This window comes from Chroicocephalus ridibundus, chromosome 1 (genome assembly GCF_963924245.1).
Source record: "Chroicocephalus ridibundus chromosome 1, bChrRid1.1, whole genome shotgun sequence".
NCBI classification, from domain to species: Eukaryota; Metazoa; Chordata; class Aves; order Charadriiformes; family Laridae; genus Chroicocephalus; species Chroicocephalus ridibundus.
In genome coordinates, this window is record NC_086284.1 from 176,534,567 (window position 1) to 176,551,807 (window position 17,241).

General features: G+C 42.8%; 1 protein-coding gene across 2 annotated transcripts in view; it reads left to right on the top strand.

Annotated features, from left to right (window-relative positions):
• Positions 1-560: 560 nt before the first annotated feature.
• The window catches only part of LIN7A (lin-7 homolog A, crumbs cell polarity complex component), a 49,373-nt gene continuing 32,692 nt past the window's right edge, over positions 561-17,241 (top strand). For both annotated transcript variants that reach the window (XM_063322863.1, XM_063322862.1), the window contains exon 1: positions 561-982. In XM_063322863.1, coding sequence (XP_063178933.1) covers positions 700-982 — 283 coding nt within the window. In that variant the 5' untranslated portion in view covers positions 561-699. The remainder of the gene's footprint in view (positions 983-17,241) is intronic.

The window sequence follows — 17,241 nt, forward strand, 5'->3', positions numbered from 1 at the left end:
GCCGAGGCCTCCAAGCTCACACAAGCTGCAGCTGATCTTCACATGGTGGCCACCACACGTCCGTGACCAACCTCTCAGCCTGCAAACGTGAAGGAAGACTCAACCCCACACTGTGGAGATGTGCTGGCTGTGAGAGGAGGACCTTGGGTTTCTTGCGGATGGCCGGGCCACAACCAGCAGTTATGAAAGAGGTGACGGACGGACTCACGGCGAGACCCACAGTTTGGTCCGTCCACAAGGACACGTCCCTTCGGCCGAGGCCCTGCACCGGGGCCAGGGAGCTCCTCTCCCGGCTTCGCACCCGCATCTTCCTCCCCTGCGACCAGCTCTCGGAGTGCTGCCCCGCCCGGACACAGCGGCCATCCCCTTGCCGCCGGACAGACCCCCAGCCCCGGGACGGGGCGGTGCGGCCCGCCCCACCGCCCCCGGCCCAGGCGAGGCCGAGCCGCCGGATCCGGCCCCCGCCCGTCCTCCCCGCCCCGCGGCGCTGCGCAGCTCCCCGCCCTCACCCCTCTGTCTGCCCTGCGCCGGGCGCTGCGGCACCCCCCGAGGCGGCGGGACCGACGACGACCCGCCTCCCACCCCCGCGCATAGCGCGGGCCGCCCCGGCACCTCCGGCTGCGGGGCCCGGTTCTTCGCCCTGAGGCGAGCGCGGTGAGGCGGGGGCCTCCCGCCGGGCCCGGCTCCGGCGGCGCAACGATGCCGGCGGCCCGCGCCGGCCCGCGCCGGGCCGCCCTGCGCCCGCTGCATCGCGGTGCCCCGTCTGTGGCGAGCCGCCTTCCTCTGGGCACCTTCTCCGCCCCGCTCGCCTCCTCCTCCTCCCACGGAGCCACCCTCCTCCTCCGCCCCCTCTCCTTGCCAGCCTCCTCCCCGCCCTTCCCCGCACTCCACGCCGGTGCCGGAGCCGCGCGTCACTCGGGCTCCAGCCCCGCCGCAGACATGGCGACACTGACAGCGGTCCAGCCGCTCACGCTGGACAGAGGTAAGCGCGGCTGCCGCCGCTCCGACCCCGCCGCCGCTCCCTGCCCGCGCCGCCCCGGCCTCCCCCGGCTCCCCTCGCCCTGCCCGGGGTCTTCCCCCGCAGTCCCAGCGGGGCGGACGGCGGGGGCTGCCGCGGCAGCTCCCCCGGCTCCGCGGCGCCTGAGGCTGTGGCGGAGGGCGGTGGGGAGGCGCCTCCCCGCGGGGCTCAGGTGGGAGGCAGGGGAGGGGGTGAAATGGAGGAAATAAAACTTTGTCCGGGCGGAGGGAGAGGCGGGGTGGAGGGAGAGGGGGTAAGGGCTGGCATCCCGGTGCCGCGGGATGCGGCTCGGCGGGCAGTGCACCGCTCCGCCGGGGACGCTCCTCGGTGCCGCCTCCGCCCGGCGGGGCTCCCCCGCGGGCGCCCGTCACCGTGGGCCCCCGCGCTGCCGCCCCCGCAGGCGGCTGGGTGGGGCGGGGGGATGCTCCGCGGCGGGGGGCAGCGGCTCCGGCCCGGCCGTTGCCGGCAGCGAGTTGGGAGCTCGCAGCGCCCGAGGAGACGGACAGTCGTTCGTTGGCCAAATGAGGCGTTTTGGGGGGGGCTGTCGGGGAGGGGGGTGTGCGGGGAAGGGAGCAGCGACTGCGGTTTGTTAATGATGTTACCCTACAAAGCGGCGCCTCGGCGTATTCCTGTGGGCAGCTACTCGGTTGGTGTTTTGCTCGCCTTGAGACTGTGTCGGTAACCTTACCGAGGGTGCTGAGATCTTGAAGTTCCGTTAAAATTCAGCTTTTGCCTCCAGGCTGTAAAAATCGGACCTCTCCCTCGCAGTGCGTTTCTGTGCCCCTGATAAGGCTCGGCAGAAATGTTATTAGATTTCTGTGGGTTACAGAGGAGAGTAACTTACCGTTCTGATTTGTTTTGCTCCTTCGGCTCCATCTGTTAGAGAGGACCAACAGTTCCTGATGCAGCATCCTGAATTCTTCCTAACTTGCATCCAGAGGCTCCAACAGGCTCCCAGCACGTATAAATCTTGTACTCTTGAAAGCATGATTGAGGCCAGTGCCTTACTGGTTTTTAAGTTTTTAAATGTTTTGTTTGGTTTTGGTTTTTTTCCAGAGGATTAAGATGGGCATTCAAAGCAAGGTAGAGAGCTTCTTGCTGTAAATCCTGTGCAAAAGAAACCCGATGAATTTAGTTTCAAAATGATAAAGGAGAGGTAGATGCTTTGACTGTAACCCACCTGAGAGCAAAACGGCCCACAGAGCACTCTAAATACGGTTTGCTGGATGGCTTAAATTCCAATGTTAGTAGAAAAGGAGAATCTGAAGTTATTCTTCCTGAAATAACAAAGTGCTAGCATGCACTTTAAATTAAACTGCTCAGAAATCCACTGTGTAATCTACAGTTTCACCCTAATACTGTTTTCAGTAAGCAGGACAAATCTATTTCCTGGCAAAGCATTGAACAGATGGCAGTCCATTAGCAAACCTGGCTTTTCAAAGGAAAGTATTACTATTTCAGAATTACACATTTCTTTTCATTACTAAAACTATGCTTTAAAAAATCCACAATACACAGAAATGCAAATTATTCCCAATTTAAATATAAGCATCTGTTGTCTGTGTCCAGGATATGCCTAACCATTTGGCAGCGGTGCCAACATTACAGTCTCCCTGGTTGTCAGCCAGGGCCGATATTAGTGCGAGGGAGATAAAACATCACAGAATGATAGGATGTGACGTGCAAAAGGAAAATACAGACAAGAAGAAATAGATTTAAATGCTGCGCCTGGCCTGCAGATGGCCATTTCGTCAGAGGGATACACTTTGTCACCTATAACATGTTGCTGCTACGTCAGTTGAAGCCGGTAGGCTGAAGCAAACTAGACCAAGCGCAGTACTTCCAGATATTTCCTCTTAGTCTTTCTTTCACAGCCATGGAAAATGGAAAGTTCTACATGGTGAGATTTTCCACATTTCTGTTGCTTTTATTAAAGCAGACACAGCTATGTTTACTGTCACTATGCTTTGCACAGCTCGGCTGTGATCTAGGCACAGCCCTGAAAAGTCTAGTATACTCTTATCCACTTTGCCATGCCCCACAGAGAGCTCAGCGCAGCAAGAAAATAGCGAGCGTTTCAGGAGAGGAGGCATTAATAACCTTGCATTGCTGAGGGAATTGCTGCTTGATCTCTGGCCAGGAAGTGTTTCACATTTCCCCTGCTAAGGGTCACCAAAACAGTAAAACATCATATAGATACATACATCAGAAATCTGAATTACACTCTGACGTGGTCTCCTCCTGGACAAAGCATATACACTGTATTCTAGTACGGAAATGGGAGCTTTTTTAAAGACTGACGTAAATGGAATTCAAAACCTGTATGGTACAATGAATTACCATTTAAAGGTGAAGGGCACGTTGTATGTGAATGATTGAAAGCCAATTACATTCTGGAAGATTACTTCAGTCCAAAGCACAGGAATTAATTTCCTTAATTCCTGTCATCATGTGCCTTTCTACCTGCACAAATGTGTGCAAGTTCCATTAGGGCTCTTTAATATGTGGAACAAGTTCACAAAATAATGGAAATTTTAATCACTTACAATTTAATCTCAAAGGCTTTTGCGTGACCTTTGTGTGGTGCTCTGCTGGGAGGAGGGGAAGGAGTCAGCAACTGCTTCAGGGAGAAAACGTAAAGCAGTGGAGCGACATGTGGGTACCACTCAGGGAGCTCAGGGAGGGTGGCCCCAGCTTTTGGGAGCTCTGGGAGGGGAAAGAGCCTGCCTGACAGACATCTTCCAACAGCCAAGCAAGTCTTTGCAAAAAAAAAAATAAATACATCCTTCCTATCTTTATTGCAAATGTCTTATATCGTGAATCAATACCACCCCATCAGTAATCCCCGGTGCCCATCAGAGCTAACTGGGGGATTTTTTTAGGCCAATTGAGAGTTGATGTTAGAGATTTTGAAAACTATACCCTGCTATAGGTTGAAACGAAAAGTTACAGTGCTGCCTTTCCTAAAATGACAAGCAAAAAAATAAGGTTGGGATTTTTTTCTTTTTTCATTTAGTGTTCAAGGTTAGGGATTTTTAAGTATGTTCTCATCTTAATATACCTCCGTTAAAAAAAACCTAAGTGGTCTCTCCAAACCAGAAGGGAAGTATATAAAAACACCCATACAATTACTTTTCACTTCTTTGACATGTATTTCTTTAGTAAGAACTTGATTGACACTGATTTTTGTTACAGACAGCTTTGATCGCAGTTAGTTGGCATTTTCCAGCGGTATTTGTTTGAATTGGCAGTACTGCTCATCATATCTTGCTTCTCGTCCTTCTCTGCATGGGGCGGGCAGCGCAGCCTTTGGCTCTCTTCTCAACGTCCTTTGTCTTCCACAGAGGCATTGCCTCAGCCTACCCCGTGACCAGCAGTTGCTGCCTTCCCCTTTATTATCCAGAGCCCCATGTCTCCCTCACGTGCCATCTTCTGTTGCCCAGTTTCTCTCAAAGTCTCAGCACAGTTAACTCCATCGTTCTGTGCGTAGCCCATAACCCTTATCCATTTTCACTGTTCAGCAACCCAATTTCCTCCTCTAATCCTCTGTTCTTCCGCTGTCCCATGGCCGTGGCCACCTCACCAGCTTGTTGTTGCAAACGGTGCGTACACATCCAGTGGCAGTGTCCTGCTCTTCTCCAAGCGCAGCATCATCTCCTCCAGCCAGCTTAGCCTCCGCGCAGCTCTCTGAGGAGCTCCCGTGGGTTCCTGTGGGCCGCAGGTACACATTGTGAGCAATTGGAAATGAAAGGAAGCTTGTTGTGAGTGTCATCACTTAAAGGGTCTGTTAGCACAGTCTGATGGAAATACTTTCTGCAAGTATCACGAGGCTCCCAGAAATACGTTGGGAGGGAATAGATTTCTGTGCTTCCCTTGGCACTCATTTTAGGAGTGGTCACATGGAGGCCAGACGTCTTTCTAGCTATGCTTAATAGATGTTCCACTCTTATCTGAATGCCTTTATTTTGTTAAATGTCTCGCAAATTTTTCATAAAGCTTATCGTACTTAGAATTTTACTTGTGCTCTTCCTTCCAAGATGAAAATCTGCTCTGAAAGAAGACTGACTGTGTATTTGCTGAGATTGCTGCAAAACCTCAGTCCCTGTTCCTCTGTGCATAGGACGATGAAAGTGGCAGCTTTGAAAGGGCACTTCTCAAAAGTTCTTCTTGTTTGTGAAGATATTCTACAATTAGCCTGTGAAAAGACCATCTCATGATTAAGAGCAAGGGAATATCTTTTCGTGTGAAGGGGGGCTTTCAACTGTTGTTTGTTAATAAACCATGTCCTATTAGTTTTTCCTTATATAGTTACTATTCATGTCACTGATGGTTTCATTTCTTCATGTGACTGAGGATAAAAGAAGAAATTTGAATAGACTGAATATACTGTGCTGATATTTTAATCCCTGTGAAGTTTCATAACAAGGTCATAGCTATTGGCTATTGACAACCAAATTTCTCTTGCTTTCAAACATATCCTTGGAAACTGGAAAGATGTTTTGCTGTTGAGCTGTAATGCTTAACTGAGCTCTGTTGGTTTTTTATGAATTCAAACAAATATTTTTCCAGTAGACTGTGTGTCCCAAAACTTCCTGAAAATCCTTTATAAAGCATGATGTTCAGTGATGATAAATAAGAATACGAATGGGCTTGGAATCGCCATTGGCTGTTAGAGGTGGTAGACAAGCTCTACCAGATGTGGTACTGGGTGTCGCCGGACCATTAATAGATATTTTTATTTGCTAGAATACTACTCCTTCTTTCTTTTTTTCCTCTTTTTGTCATTTTTCTTCTCATTACATTCTCATAGCCTACTTAAATGGAGATTTTTCCCTGTCTATGCCTATATGTATGTATATAATAGAAATTGCCTTGAACAGAAGTTGCGGTAGACTGTGCATATATTAGTATCATGTACGTTTTCTTGGGAAAAAGTATACAATGTACTTATCAGGAAGGGAAAATTGGATTCATACAGTGTGAAATACGGCCCGTGACAGAGGTGCAGCGTAAGGCCAGATCTGTCTGGCAGGGGGTGAAGCCCCGTGGAGCAGTGCTGAGCGACGTGCTGCTCTCCGCCTGGCTCCCTCTCTGCCACGGCCATGTCTTCTCTACAGCCTAGACTGCTAACGCAAGTGCCACATGCTTTTAAGTCTAACGTTTCTCTGCTTGGTATGCCAACTGAGGACGAATAAATAACCAAATTCATTCTTCCAAGAAAAAAAAAAAGGGCCTATTGTTTGTAGGAACAGGAAAAAAAGTGATAATTCTGGTCACAGACTGAAATGTTTGCGGTTATTTTTACATCAGTGTGTCAACATTTATTTGATTTTTTTTTTTAATGCATTTTTATGAAGGAATGGATTAAGGTAAGTGGATTGAGCTGCTGATTTATGGGTGATGACTGGGGACGTTTTGTGCGGAACCGTGCGGTTGCAGTGCCGGGTGGTGAGCGTGCAGTTCAGCCGTGCCTCCTCCGGCTCTGGAGCGGGAGCAGGAGCAAGTACCTACCTGCACGTCATCTTTGGTTTTCACGAGCGGTGTAAAAATGCATGATTTGAAAAGTTAAATGCATGTGTCCAGCTTAAATGTCTTTGGCCATGCAGGCCTGGCCTGAAGAGGTGCTGGGGACATGGCGGCACAGGAGCCCTTGGGCCGGCCTCGCCCTCTCAGAGAGGGCCCTGTCCTCTGGCCTGGAGCGACTCATGGCAATGTGGAAATTGTGTTTTGTCAGGGCACAGCGTGTGGAAATGAATGAAAGTTTATTGTACCATATTTAGTGTGCAGCAGGTGCTGCGGGACCCTGGCACTGCTGGTCATCAGAGCGCTGTGCCTGTACAGACACATGGAGACATCTTCTGCAAAACTCACGGCATCTTTTGACATTAAGTCACCTTTGTGGAGTGTAGAGGGGGAATATCTTAAATTTCCAGTCACATTTCCTTCAGAAACACGTAACCGATAATAAGGTGTATCTCTGCAGAAGCTGGATCAGGAAATGTTTGTTACGCACCTTTGAGAGAGCAACCAGGCTCACAGTCGACCGATGCCTGTGCAGGGACCTTGTGTTCCTCCTGCTCTCTCAGGCTGAAAATATTCTTTAGACATGGTAGCGGTGAAGTAATCATTTTAGTCCATCCGAATTTATCCTGTGTAGAGCAAAGCCATCAGCTGAGTTCGCCTGTATGTGTCTTGCTTCTGCTCCTGCAGCTGGGTGAAGTGGATGGATGCTTTGGTGCACAGGTGTGGGATTCACCATTTGCAACAAGTTGCAAGAGTGTTAGTGATTAGAAAACACAAGGGATGCTATTTTTGTATGTAGTTAATGTATACTCTCTATCTACAGATAATGTTGAAAAAGAAGGGTTTGTTTTATAAAGAACATGCCTATGCTGGATCCTACCAACTTCGGTTTCACACTGATGTCTGAGGGACATTTGTGTAGCTACAGAAAAAAGGATTAACCTCTAAATGTAATTTTAAGTAAACAATTTGCTTAATTCCATCCTGTCACTTGACTTGGACCCCTCTGATGACATTATCAGCCAGAAACTATTTTTTTAAATGTGACAAATTACTGAAGTCATCAACTTTGTGCAGAGGATAATTTGTTCCTTTTAGTTCCCTGTTTCAGGACACACACATGCACGTCTCCTTAACATACATGGCACTCATACAAGTGCAAAAAGATAATGCAAACTTTTGGCTGACCTGTGTTATTCAGATACAAAATAATGTTCTTGCAGGTAATGCAACAGAATTTGACATATGAATTATGTAAAACTGTTGATTTTAGTTACTCGTTAAAGCACAAATAATGAGAAGTCGAGGATTTAAGAGGAAACCAAGCAAAAGCAGGTAGACAGCATTTGGGGAAGCACATAACTGTAAATTTGTAAGTTTGCCTTCCATCACACACAGTTAATTTGTTTCACATGATATATTTTTGACATTTCAGAAATAAAGCTTGATGATGTGCAGTAAACTGTACATGTATGTTATAAATCCAGGCATTTTCAAAGTTAAGCTCAGTCAGCTTGATCTTCTTTTGAGATATTTGCTGGAGAGTCAGCCTCTGCATGAGAAACATTTGACTGTTAATTCTCTATTCAGATGAAAAGATTTGATTCAGCAATGCACATTTACATACTAACAATATTTTCCTGAGTATTTAAACCACAAGCTCAGATTTTAGATATGTTGAATACAGAGGGAGGTGTATATACATATTTGAGAACTTGTTTCACCAGGGTCCAAAACCCTGAATTTCTCAAATGTAATTCCACTAAGTTACCAGGAAATGCAGACAGCTTCTCATAATGAGTTGTTACTTCACTAATAATAATTTAAAGACAGAAAAATTTTATTCTGGAAACTGTGTTTCCAGGAGAGGTTGGAGGAAAATTGTTCTTTATTATTTAAAAGATGGAACAATGAAGTATCCATGAATACACACAGCATCAAAGCATTGATTTTAATTGTTTCTCTGTAAATATGGATAATTGTATAAGGAAGAGCGTTGCCCAAAATAGGCTCTTAATTTATTTCCTCTTAACCAGCATTACATTTTTGCTGGTTCTTTTCAATAGAAGCCCTTGTTTAAGCACTAATCCTTCACATCCACTAACTCTTTAATTTTCTTTTTCAACCATGTTTTCTGAAAAAGAGTAAATCTCTTAAACCTTAAGGTATCAATCCCTCTACAATTGGTTAAGCATTGCGGAAGAATGTACTTGAAACAGATTAGGTGGATGACCGTGGCCATCAGCAGCAGTCTTAGCCCTCAGAAATTTATTTACCATCATCACTTTTCGATAGATTTGGCAGCAGTGTTTTTGTCAAATGCTATTTACTGAATCAGCAGAGGAGCAAAAGGATAATATAGCTGTTCTTTGTTATACAGAGTCAGACCAAAGGAACTTAAAGAGGGCATGATGGCTTTAAAATCTATGAATCAGTCTTTGCAAAAAGAGGTGGTTGTGTGTCTGATCCCTGCTGTAGCCTGATAGTCTTGTAACTCAATAGCAATAGCTCTGGAGTTTCTACTAATTTATACAGCACATTTTGCTTCCTAACCGTGCAACGATGTCAGCGTATGCCAGGTATGCTTCTCCTATCTTAGGTAGATACCTTGTGAAATCAGGCTGCAACCTGAGATGAGTTCTAGTTCTCCTGCTCCTGTTGTCATTATAGTTCAACACGTAGGACACCAAGCAACAGCACTGCAAAGGTGACAGCGAGCTCTCTGTTTCTCACAGGGGTTTGCTGTTTCAAAGTTTTGTTTGTACCTTGCAGCAGCAATTCAAGATAGTCGTGGCTTTCTTCTAAGGTCATAGTCATTTCAAATTGAAAGTTAAGAGTAGTCATTTGTTGACATCTACCAGCAGCATATCTGTACCACCTAGTTTTGCAGGGATTTATTAACAGAGGGTTTTATTTATATTTCTTTCTTCTTGCTATTGCAGCTTTTCACATACGCACTTTCAAAAAACAGGTTTTTTGCTTTCCTGAAAAATGACTAGTACATAGCCAGCTACCAGAGGGATTCAATCTGCAAAAAGCAATATCCTTAAATCCGCTAAAATTGAAGAGACAATATTAACTCTCTTCTTGTTACCTGAGCCTACAGATAAAGTCATGTTAGGTATGTGTATGCAACGACTGCATCACATCCATTGTATTGCACAAATGCCGTCTCTTGACTGTTGTTTTACTGGAGTTTCAAACCACCTAGAAAACCAGAAGATAAAATCGTGATGCCAGACTGCAAGTGACAATTTGTATTGTCACTATGTAGGGTAGCCAGTAGCCCACGGCCATCTTTCTCATCTTTCTGGTAATAACAGAAAAAGATTAAGACTAAGATTAGCTGGAGAGTTGAGAACTGAGGAGAGGCAGCAGGAGACTCTAGTAATGACATATGAGCAGAGAAGAAAGTGAGAGTTACTGCTTTGGCTCAAACACGGTGCCTGTTGTGAAGGAGAATTAGCATCCCCAAGTTAACCTTACCTCCCTTTGCGAGACACCTGTTGGGGCCTTTTTTTCCCTCTTCCTGTCTTCTTCCCTGCCAACAAAAATCTCTCTGATGCAAACGAAAAACACAGCTGAAACTATCAGGGTGGGAAAGGCATGAGGTTGCCCATATGGCCAATACTTTTGTTTTGTGGTGTGCTCGTAGGATGCAAAAATACTTGCTTTTGCATAGGTAGGAGAGCAAGAGAATGGATTTTAGCTAAGAGAAAAATGTGTTGGTTTTCATGTTGTTTTTCTTTGTTCGGGCAAACTTATTCATTGTAATTATTGCTGTTTTCTGCTTCTCTAGCATAGTGAAATTTTTAATTCCTTCCCTGATTTTAATGTTTTTCTCTGCATGCTTGCAGTTCAAAACACAAAAGCAAGTATTCTATTAAGTAGGGTCCTTGGGGGATGTCAATGTACCAGCCTTGTTTTCTTTTAATCTGGGATCAGAACCTCTAAAGTGTTTGCGTGTGCAGTTTCAGCAAAGTGTCCAGTGTGCTTTTGGCTAGTGTTTAAAGTAGCTCCACTCCAGCATGGTGAGCGGTGTCTGCTGAGGCAGAACTAATCCTGCAAGATCAAGTGATGTGATCAAGAGACAGATGAGGCTGGTGGAGAGCTACAAGGCATCTCTTTACAAGTTAGCTGTGGCTACAGGAGGCAGTAGGCAGCTTCCTTGCTTTCACGTAGTCCAAATTGTGAAAATTACTTTATTGAATAAAGTTTTAATTCAGTAAGGCCGGGTATATTCACCATACTGAATTTCTCAGGGACTTAACAGCTTTGCTTTAAAGGATTTTCTTTTTGTGATTTCATAGTTTCAGGAAATCAGACAGAACACCGTTTTACATGTCTTGTGTAAGCAAATAATTGCTTTACACAGCTGAGATCTCTCTTTTTAAAAAAAAATACTTACAGAAAGACTGAGAATTAAAATAAATAACACAAAGTCTGAAATTACTGCCTCCTGCAGGAAACAAGGGTTATTTTTTTATTTAAGGAGTGAATATATACTTATATATTCATTATATATAATTTATATATTTATTTAATACCAAATAAACTTAAAAAAACCTGTTGTCTTTTTAGATCATATTTGTAGATGACTATCCAGAGTGAAAAAAAGGACCAGAATCATGTCTCATCTGTTCTATTCAGCAGTGAGTGGCTAGCTGTAAATCATAGTTATGATCACAAAAAGGAGGTATGATTAAGCAATATGAAGTCAAAACTATATACAAAGGAAAAAAAGGGAATTTTAACTTTCCTTCCCTTTCCTCTACAGCTGATGCAGGGGAAAAATCATGACATTCTGCTTTAAGCACTGCATTAGAAAATACCATAGTTTTTAATGCTCTTCCATTCATTGCATTTTCAGCTTTATTTTTTAATCTTTTCTCTTAAAGGATAATTTGGTAACTTGTTTCCACACCAGTGCTATGTATCGGTGCCTTCTATAAACATAGCCTTCTATACAAAAACAGTGGGTACTGTCAAATGTAAAGGGTTGGTGTATCTGTAATTTCTCGGTTCCTCACAGATGGTACAATCTTCTGCTGAAAATTTTCAAACTCATATTTATGCAACTGCTCATCCTGATGGCTTTAGAAATTGCAATGAAGCTAATGATTTGGAAGTATAAAAAATATGTCAGTGTTTAAAAATGATTAGGTTTTAAGGTTAATTTTAAGTGGCCGTCTTGGAAAAATCTGAATTGCATTATTGCTCTTCAGGCCTCGAATTAAGCCAGTGAAAATCATCATATTGAAATGATCCTGAATTACCCCTTAATTCAGTCTTTACTGTTTTGTGATTTATTGTTATTCCTTTAAAAAGCAACTATGGAAATGTAACAGTACCAAGCCACTTAGTCTCTAAGTATCTGATGAATTCTTAATAGTCTTACAAACTCTCTCTCTCACACACACACACACAAGGTGAACAAAATCTGAAAATTGCTGACAAAGATGCTCCCATGACTTACATCAGTTATGTGAAGGCTTCGAGGAAAAAAATTGAGGACTGTCTCTATCTTTGTAGAGTAATGAATATGCTAAGAAGAACGACCAAAGTAAAGCAAATCCAGGTAGATTAAGGCTATGAAAATCCCTAGCTAAGGAGAAGAACAGAAATCACTAGTTAAACCTTAGGAGAGTGGGAAGGAGGGGGAGATTATTCAGACATTGTAGACATTATGAGGTTCAGAGAACACAGAGGAGCATATTTTTTCATTTAAGGGAACCTTTTGAATGTTACATTTGAACAAGCAAAGCAGAGTATTCAGGAGCAGTATACCTGAAACGGCAGTATTTCATGCAGGATGTCTGAAACAGCACAAGTGACTGAAATCGCTCAAGAGAGCCTTGAAGGGCTTTTGTGATGTTGAGGATGCTGAGTAGAGGGGTCTCCATGCTGTTCACTGTCTGTATCACAGGTGGTACTGCATTCCCTGCAAATAAACTGTGTCCTTTCTATAAGTAATTTTACAAAACGTCTCAGACCTTTGCTGTCATATTCATGTGCTCCTGCCAAAGCTGCTGGGAAAACTCGTGGTAGGTAACACTGCCTTGGGGTGTGCAACAGCTGGGTCACAGGCTGTGTCTGAGAAACGGAGTGAAGCAGAGAACTTGGATGCGTGTGGTGTGCCTGAGAAACGGGAGCCAGAATGAACCTGGGTGCTGCTCGAACGTATAGAAACATGTAGACAAAAACACAGTTCAATGAGTAGCCGAAGAAAATGAGCCTGCCCAAGGCAGTGTGGGAATGCATGTATAAACCCATGGAGATACGACACTAACATCATTTGGGGCAGTCGTCTCACATCAGGCAAAATGAGATGGACAGAGATATACTCAATCATATTTCATGGTTGATTTTTCTTATTCATTAAGAAGAAAAACATCCATAAAATCATTGGTTAAGGCATTTTTAAAAGCTTTAACTACAAAACACATTGGCCTGCCTGCTGACGACACTGTCCGTGTCAAATTTAACTGTTCTGAAGCACCGTGTCTCCTGAACCACATGGAGATAAATTTGCCTGAGTCATTCACTATATATCTGGACAGTAAAAGTGTGTTTCATCATACTGATGTACATGTATAGTATGTAGGATGCAGGCATTTACATCTGAGCTAATCATCTAGCCTCCCTTTATAGTCAACAGAGGGAACAGGCACTCCCGGAGTATGATTCATCTCGTCTAAAATAGGTCAGATGTATTGTAGCCTCAAAGTGTCTGTTTTTCCTCATTGACTCTAATGGCAGTCTAGGGTGAGTGGCTGAGCTGCCAGTGTCTACATCAGAAGTGTGGCGAGTTGAAACCCTCACTACAAAATGAATCATGAAGCTCTGTATAGTTGTGCTTTGTTATATTTATTTGTGCATTCATAGTAACGTTTAACGACAGGAGTGTAAAGTGACACTGCAGCAAATCTTTAACTACCATATCATCTAAGCTGGAGTATGAAAGCACTGGTATTATTCTTGTAATTAATTTGAATAAACCTCACAGATACACACTATAAAGTACTGAATAATATTGCTGTATTCTAACAGCTTAGCTCATCGAGTCTGATTTACCATGGTGAAGTACACCTTTATGCTTATGGATCAGCATGAAATTTTGGGCAAGAGAAACGTGTCGACTTCACTGAGCAAAAAAGGCTGCTCTTGGCCTCGATTTTTCTGAACTCTCCAGATCAGATTAAATAAATATATTGAATTAATGGAAGAGCTGTTGTATTTCAGGGGAGCACTGTGCTGGTAGTAGGGAGCCAAAGAGGTGAACGGAAGCGTAGTGAGCAGTCTGCTATTTGACACCGGAGTAAGAATCCCCCTGTTGTACAACACAGCGACTGACAGCAGAGCTCTACTAATGCAGAAAATTTTCAAAGATACAGGCTGAAAATTTTCCAAAGCTGGTGTTTTAACCCTGAAGTCACATAGGTCACTTGATACAATGTATCAGGGCTACTGGCTATGAATTATGAATGAACTTTGCTAATCACCATGGAATTATGATTGCCCAACCATTGATTACCTGCTGTCATTTGATAGTGTTTGGAGAAGATTGCTAAATATAATAAAACATCCTGTGCAGGCTTTGGGAATTATGATAAAAAGTTGACAGAATAACATTAAGGATTCTAGAATGAATTCTCCTGAGCTTAAAGGAATGACTAAACCTGAACAAAAGTATTGGAGCAATGAAAAACTACTGCAATTATAAGGACCTGTTATGTCATGCAAATTCTTCACCTTCAGCCTGATTAAAGGTCTTCAAGCACAACGGAACAGAGCTCGAAAATTGCCAGGATTATTATTCTGTAATGCCATGGTGAAGCTAATGAAAGTGAATATTTTAGAGATGTACTGAGTATCCTTGCTGTCAATTTCTAGTGATGTTTCACCTCTTTGAGGTACTAAAGGGTGGTGTTTATGCAGCACATTTACTTTTGCTAGTAAAATGGCACACTAAGGCAGTGAAGGTCTCCAGAATTAACATGAATGATACAGTAGAAGGACCTCAAGAAGAGAAGCCTATTCTCTAACATCTTGTTAATAAACAAGTGATCACCATATTTTAGCTTTCGGAGCAACCCAATGACACAATTCTAGAGTAGTTATCAGAGTACATAAATGCTATGTTTCTGAGTAGTTACTGTTTGAACCCAAACAGCATTGTAGCTGCTATTAATTTGCCTAGTAGTCTTTTAAGTCAGAGGATAATATATTTATTTTAAGGACTGCAGACCAATATTTAACTCAGTCATAGAGTAGCACAAGAGAGAAAGATTAGACACCGGTAGACAGAGAACAGTTTTCACATTTTGCAATATAAAGCATGCAAGTACATTCTTCTTCACGAGTCAGTCTGGTATTAATTGTGAAGCATTTAGCATGCTAAAATCATTTGCTACATTTTTCCTAATAAATCTTAAGCTATCTGACTGAATTGAAACAAACGTAAACCCTGCACAGAATCTACCAGAGAGAAAACAGAGACTCAACAACTTTCACAGAATGCTGGAGCCTGGACTCCCCAATTTTAACAGTAATGTGAAAGAGCACAAAGTTCAGACCAGTCAGGATTCTTTCTGTGGGTTTTTAATTTGCTTTTGAGTTGTAAAAGCTGAATTACAAAGTATTGGAAATAGCGTTTACTTTTCAAAACATCCAGTAAATTAAACAGGTCAGTCTACGTTGAGCATTGGTAGCTGTTTGAACAAAAATCAGCGAGTGAAAATAATATATAGCAGAACAAAGTGACACCTAAGCACGATGACCTATTTTTTTCAACTGCACTATGCTATATGGCCATGCATACATGATTCAACTTCATTAGTATTGCATGGGAATGTTCCACTTTTATCACAGTCTGGTATCTTGCTAGTTCTATGTTCTAGTGATTCCTCTCTTTCTTAGGGTTTGTATAGTAACCTCCTGCTTGTGTCCTACTAGCAATGCAGATGAAACTTCATTCAAATGAAAATACAGAAAGAACACTTGCAATGAGATTTTTTTCCGAGAGTCATGCTTTTCTTTTGATGAGTGCGCTTGATAAAATGCGTTCCACCTACCCACACCCCCTGCCTTCTCTGTGTTTCACTGATAACGTGACCCACCACACTGAAACAGTATTATTTCCTGAAAGGCTGTAGGCAAGCATGATGATGAGAAGACAAAAAGGAAAGTGAATGTTAAACAGAATGGGAGAGAAAAGAATTGTGCATATGTATGAGGAAATCAGAAAAAAATGGTAAAAAAAAAATGTGGTTAGAGTTGGATATGATAAGGGAGAAATAAGTGCATATTCCTTTTAAAGTGTATGCATCATAGAATACAGAGGAATAATTCTACCCACACCGTTACTCAAATTTCCCACTGATTTCCGTGGGATATGAATGTGGGAAATGAGGATAGATTTCAATGACATTAGCATGAGTTTAACGTCACTATAATGGAGTTCATATTTTGGAAAATGTTTGAGAGTAAGCAAAACAATCCTTTTCAAAAGTTGTGTTTAAAAAATATCTTTGCTTAAAGGAAGGACAAATCAGAAATAAAAAGCAAGGGTATTTTATTTGCATAGAACTTAGCTGGTTTTTTTACATTATTCCAGGATAATTTTTTTTTACATATATCTATATAAATACATACACACACTCTTTTCATCAATTTGCACTTTCCCCGACTATGTAAGAAAATGGTATTTAAGTACAATTCCTTGGTGATAACGTTTACAAGCAAAGCTAGTTACATTTGTAATCAAAGGAGGATTGGGGACAACAAAATATCCCGGCAGAGAAGTACCAGTTCTTCTCAAACATGTAACAGTACTCGAATTGACTTTAATAGGTGGATTCCCTGCTATATGCTTTTTTTTTCAAGGTAACTTTGAAATCTTTCTCATGGCTAGTCTTACCACTTCTTTGAGTAAGCACGCACTTTAGTTTTAGCTTTTTAGTTTTAGTTCACCCAAGGTGAACTCCATCAGCAAAAAGCGTGTGCATCACTTAAGTTTGTGTGCAGTGACAAATTTCACTTTTTAACCTGTCCGAAAGCAATTGTCTGTTAAAGTCTCCCCTTCAGAGTTATTAATGGAAGGAAATACAACCTGTTTCATGAGGTTGTATTTTATACAGTCATGTTTATACATTTTTAGTCTGCTCAAAATCTTGTTTTGTACCAGCTGTTGTATTTTGCTCCTGACAAAGCTTCAGCTGGTAACAAACAGCACTGGCCCTGAACACATGCCTCATTTTCATTCTGTAATTTTATCCCATGAAGCTCTTATTATTCTATATTCTCTCTACCGTGAGCAAGATCCCGCAAGTCATTGTCCAGATGAGCACACTATGGGCCTAATTGTGACGAGAGAAGGGAGAGTGCTTATTGTTAACAGATATGACAGGTGAATAATAAATCGAAGCAAGAACTTGGGTAACAGCATTCATGCATTTTAGCATGTTGGATGAATTTCTAAGCGCAGAAAATCAGAATGCTCTTGGAATACTTTTTGGGATACTCTGACTTTTCTTTACCCCAAACCGCTTCTTAATCAGAAAGTAATCTAGTATTGGAAAATGACAACTTGGTGCCCAGTTTTCCATATGAGCGTGTGGACTGAAACCCCATTAATTTCATGCCAGAGTTTTGAAATGGAATATGAATTTATCATTTGTATTGTAATACTCCTCACTTTA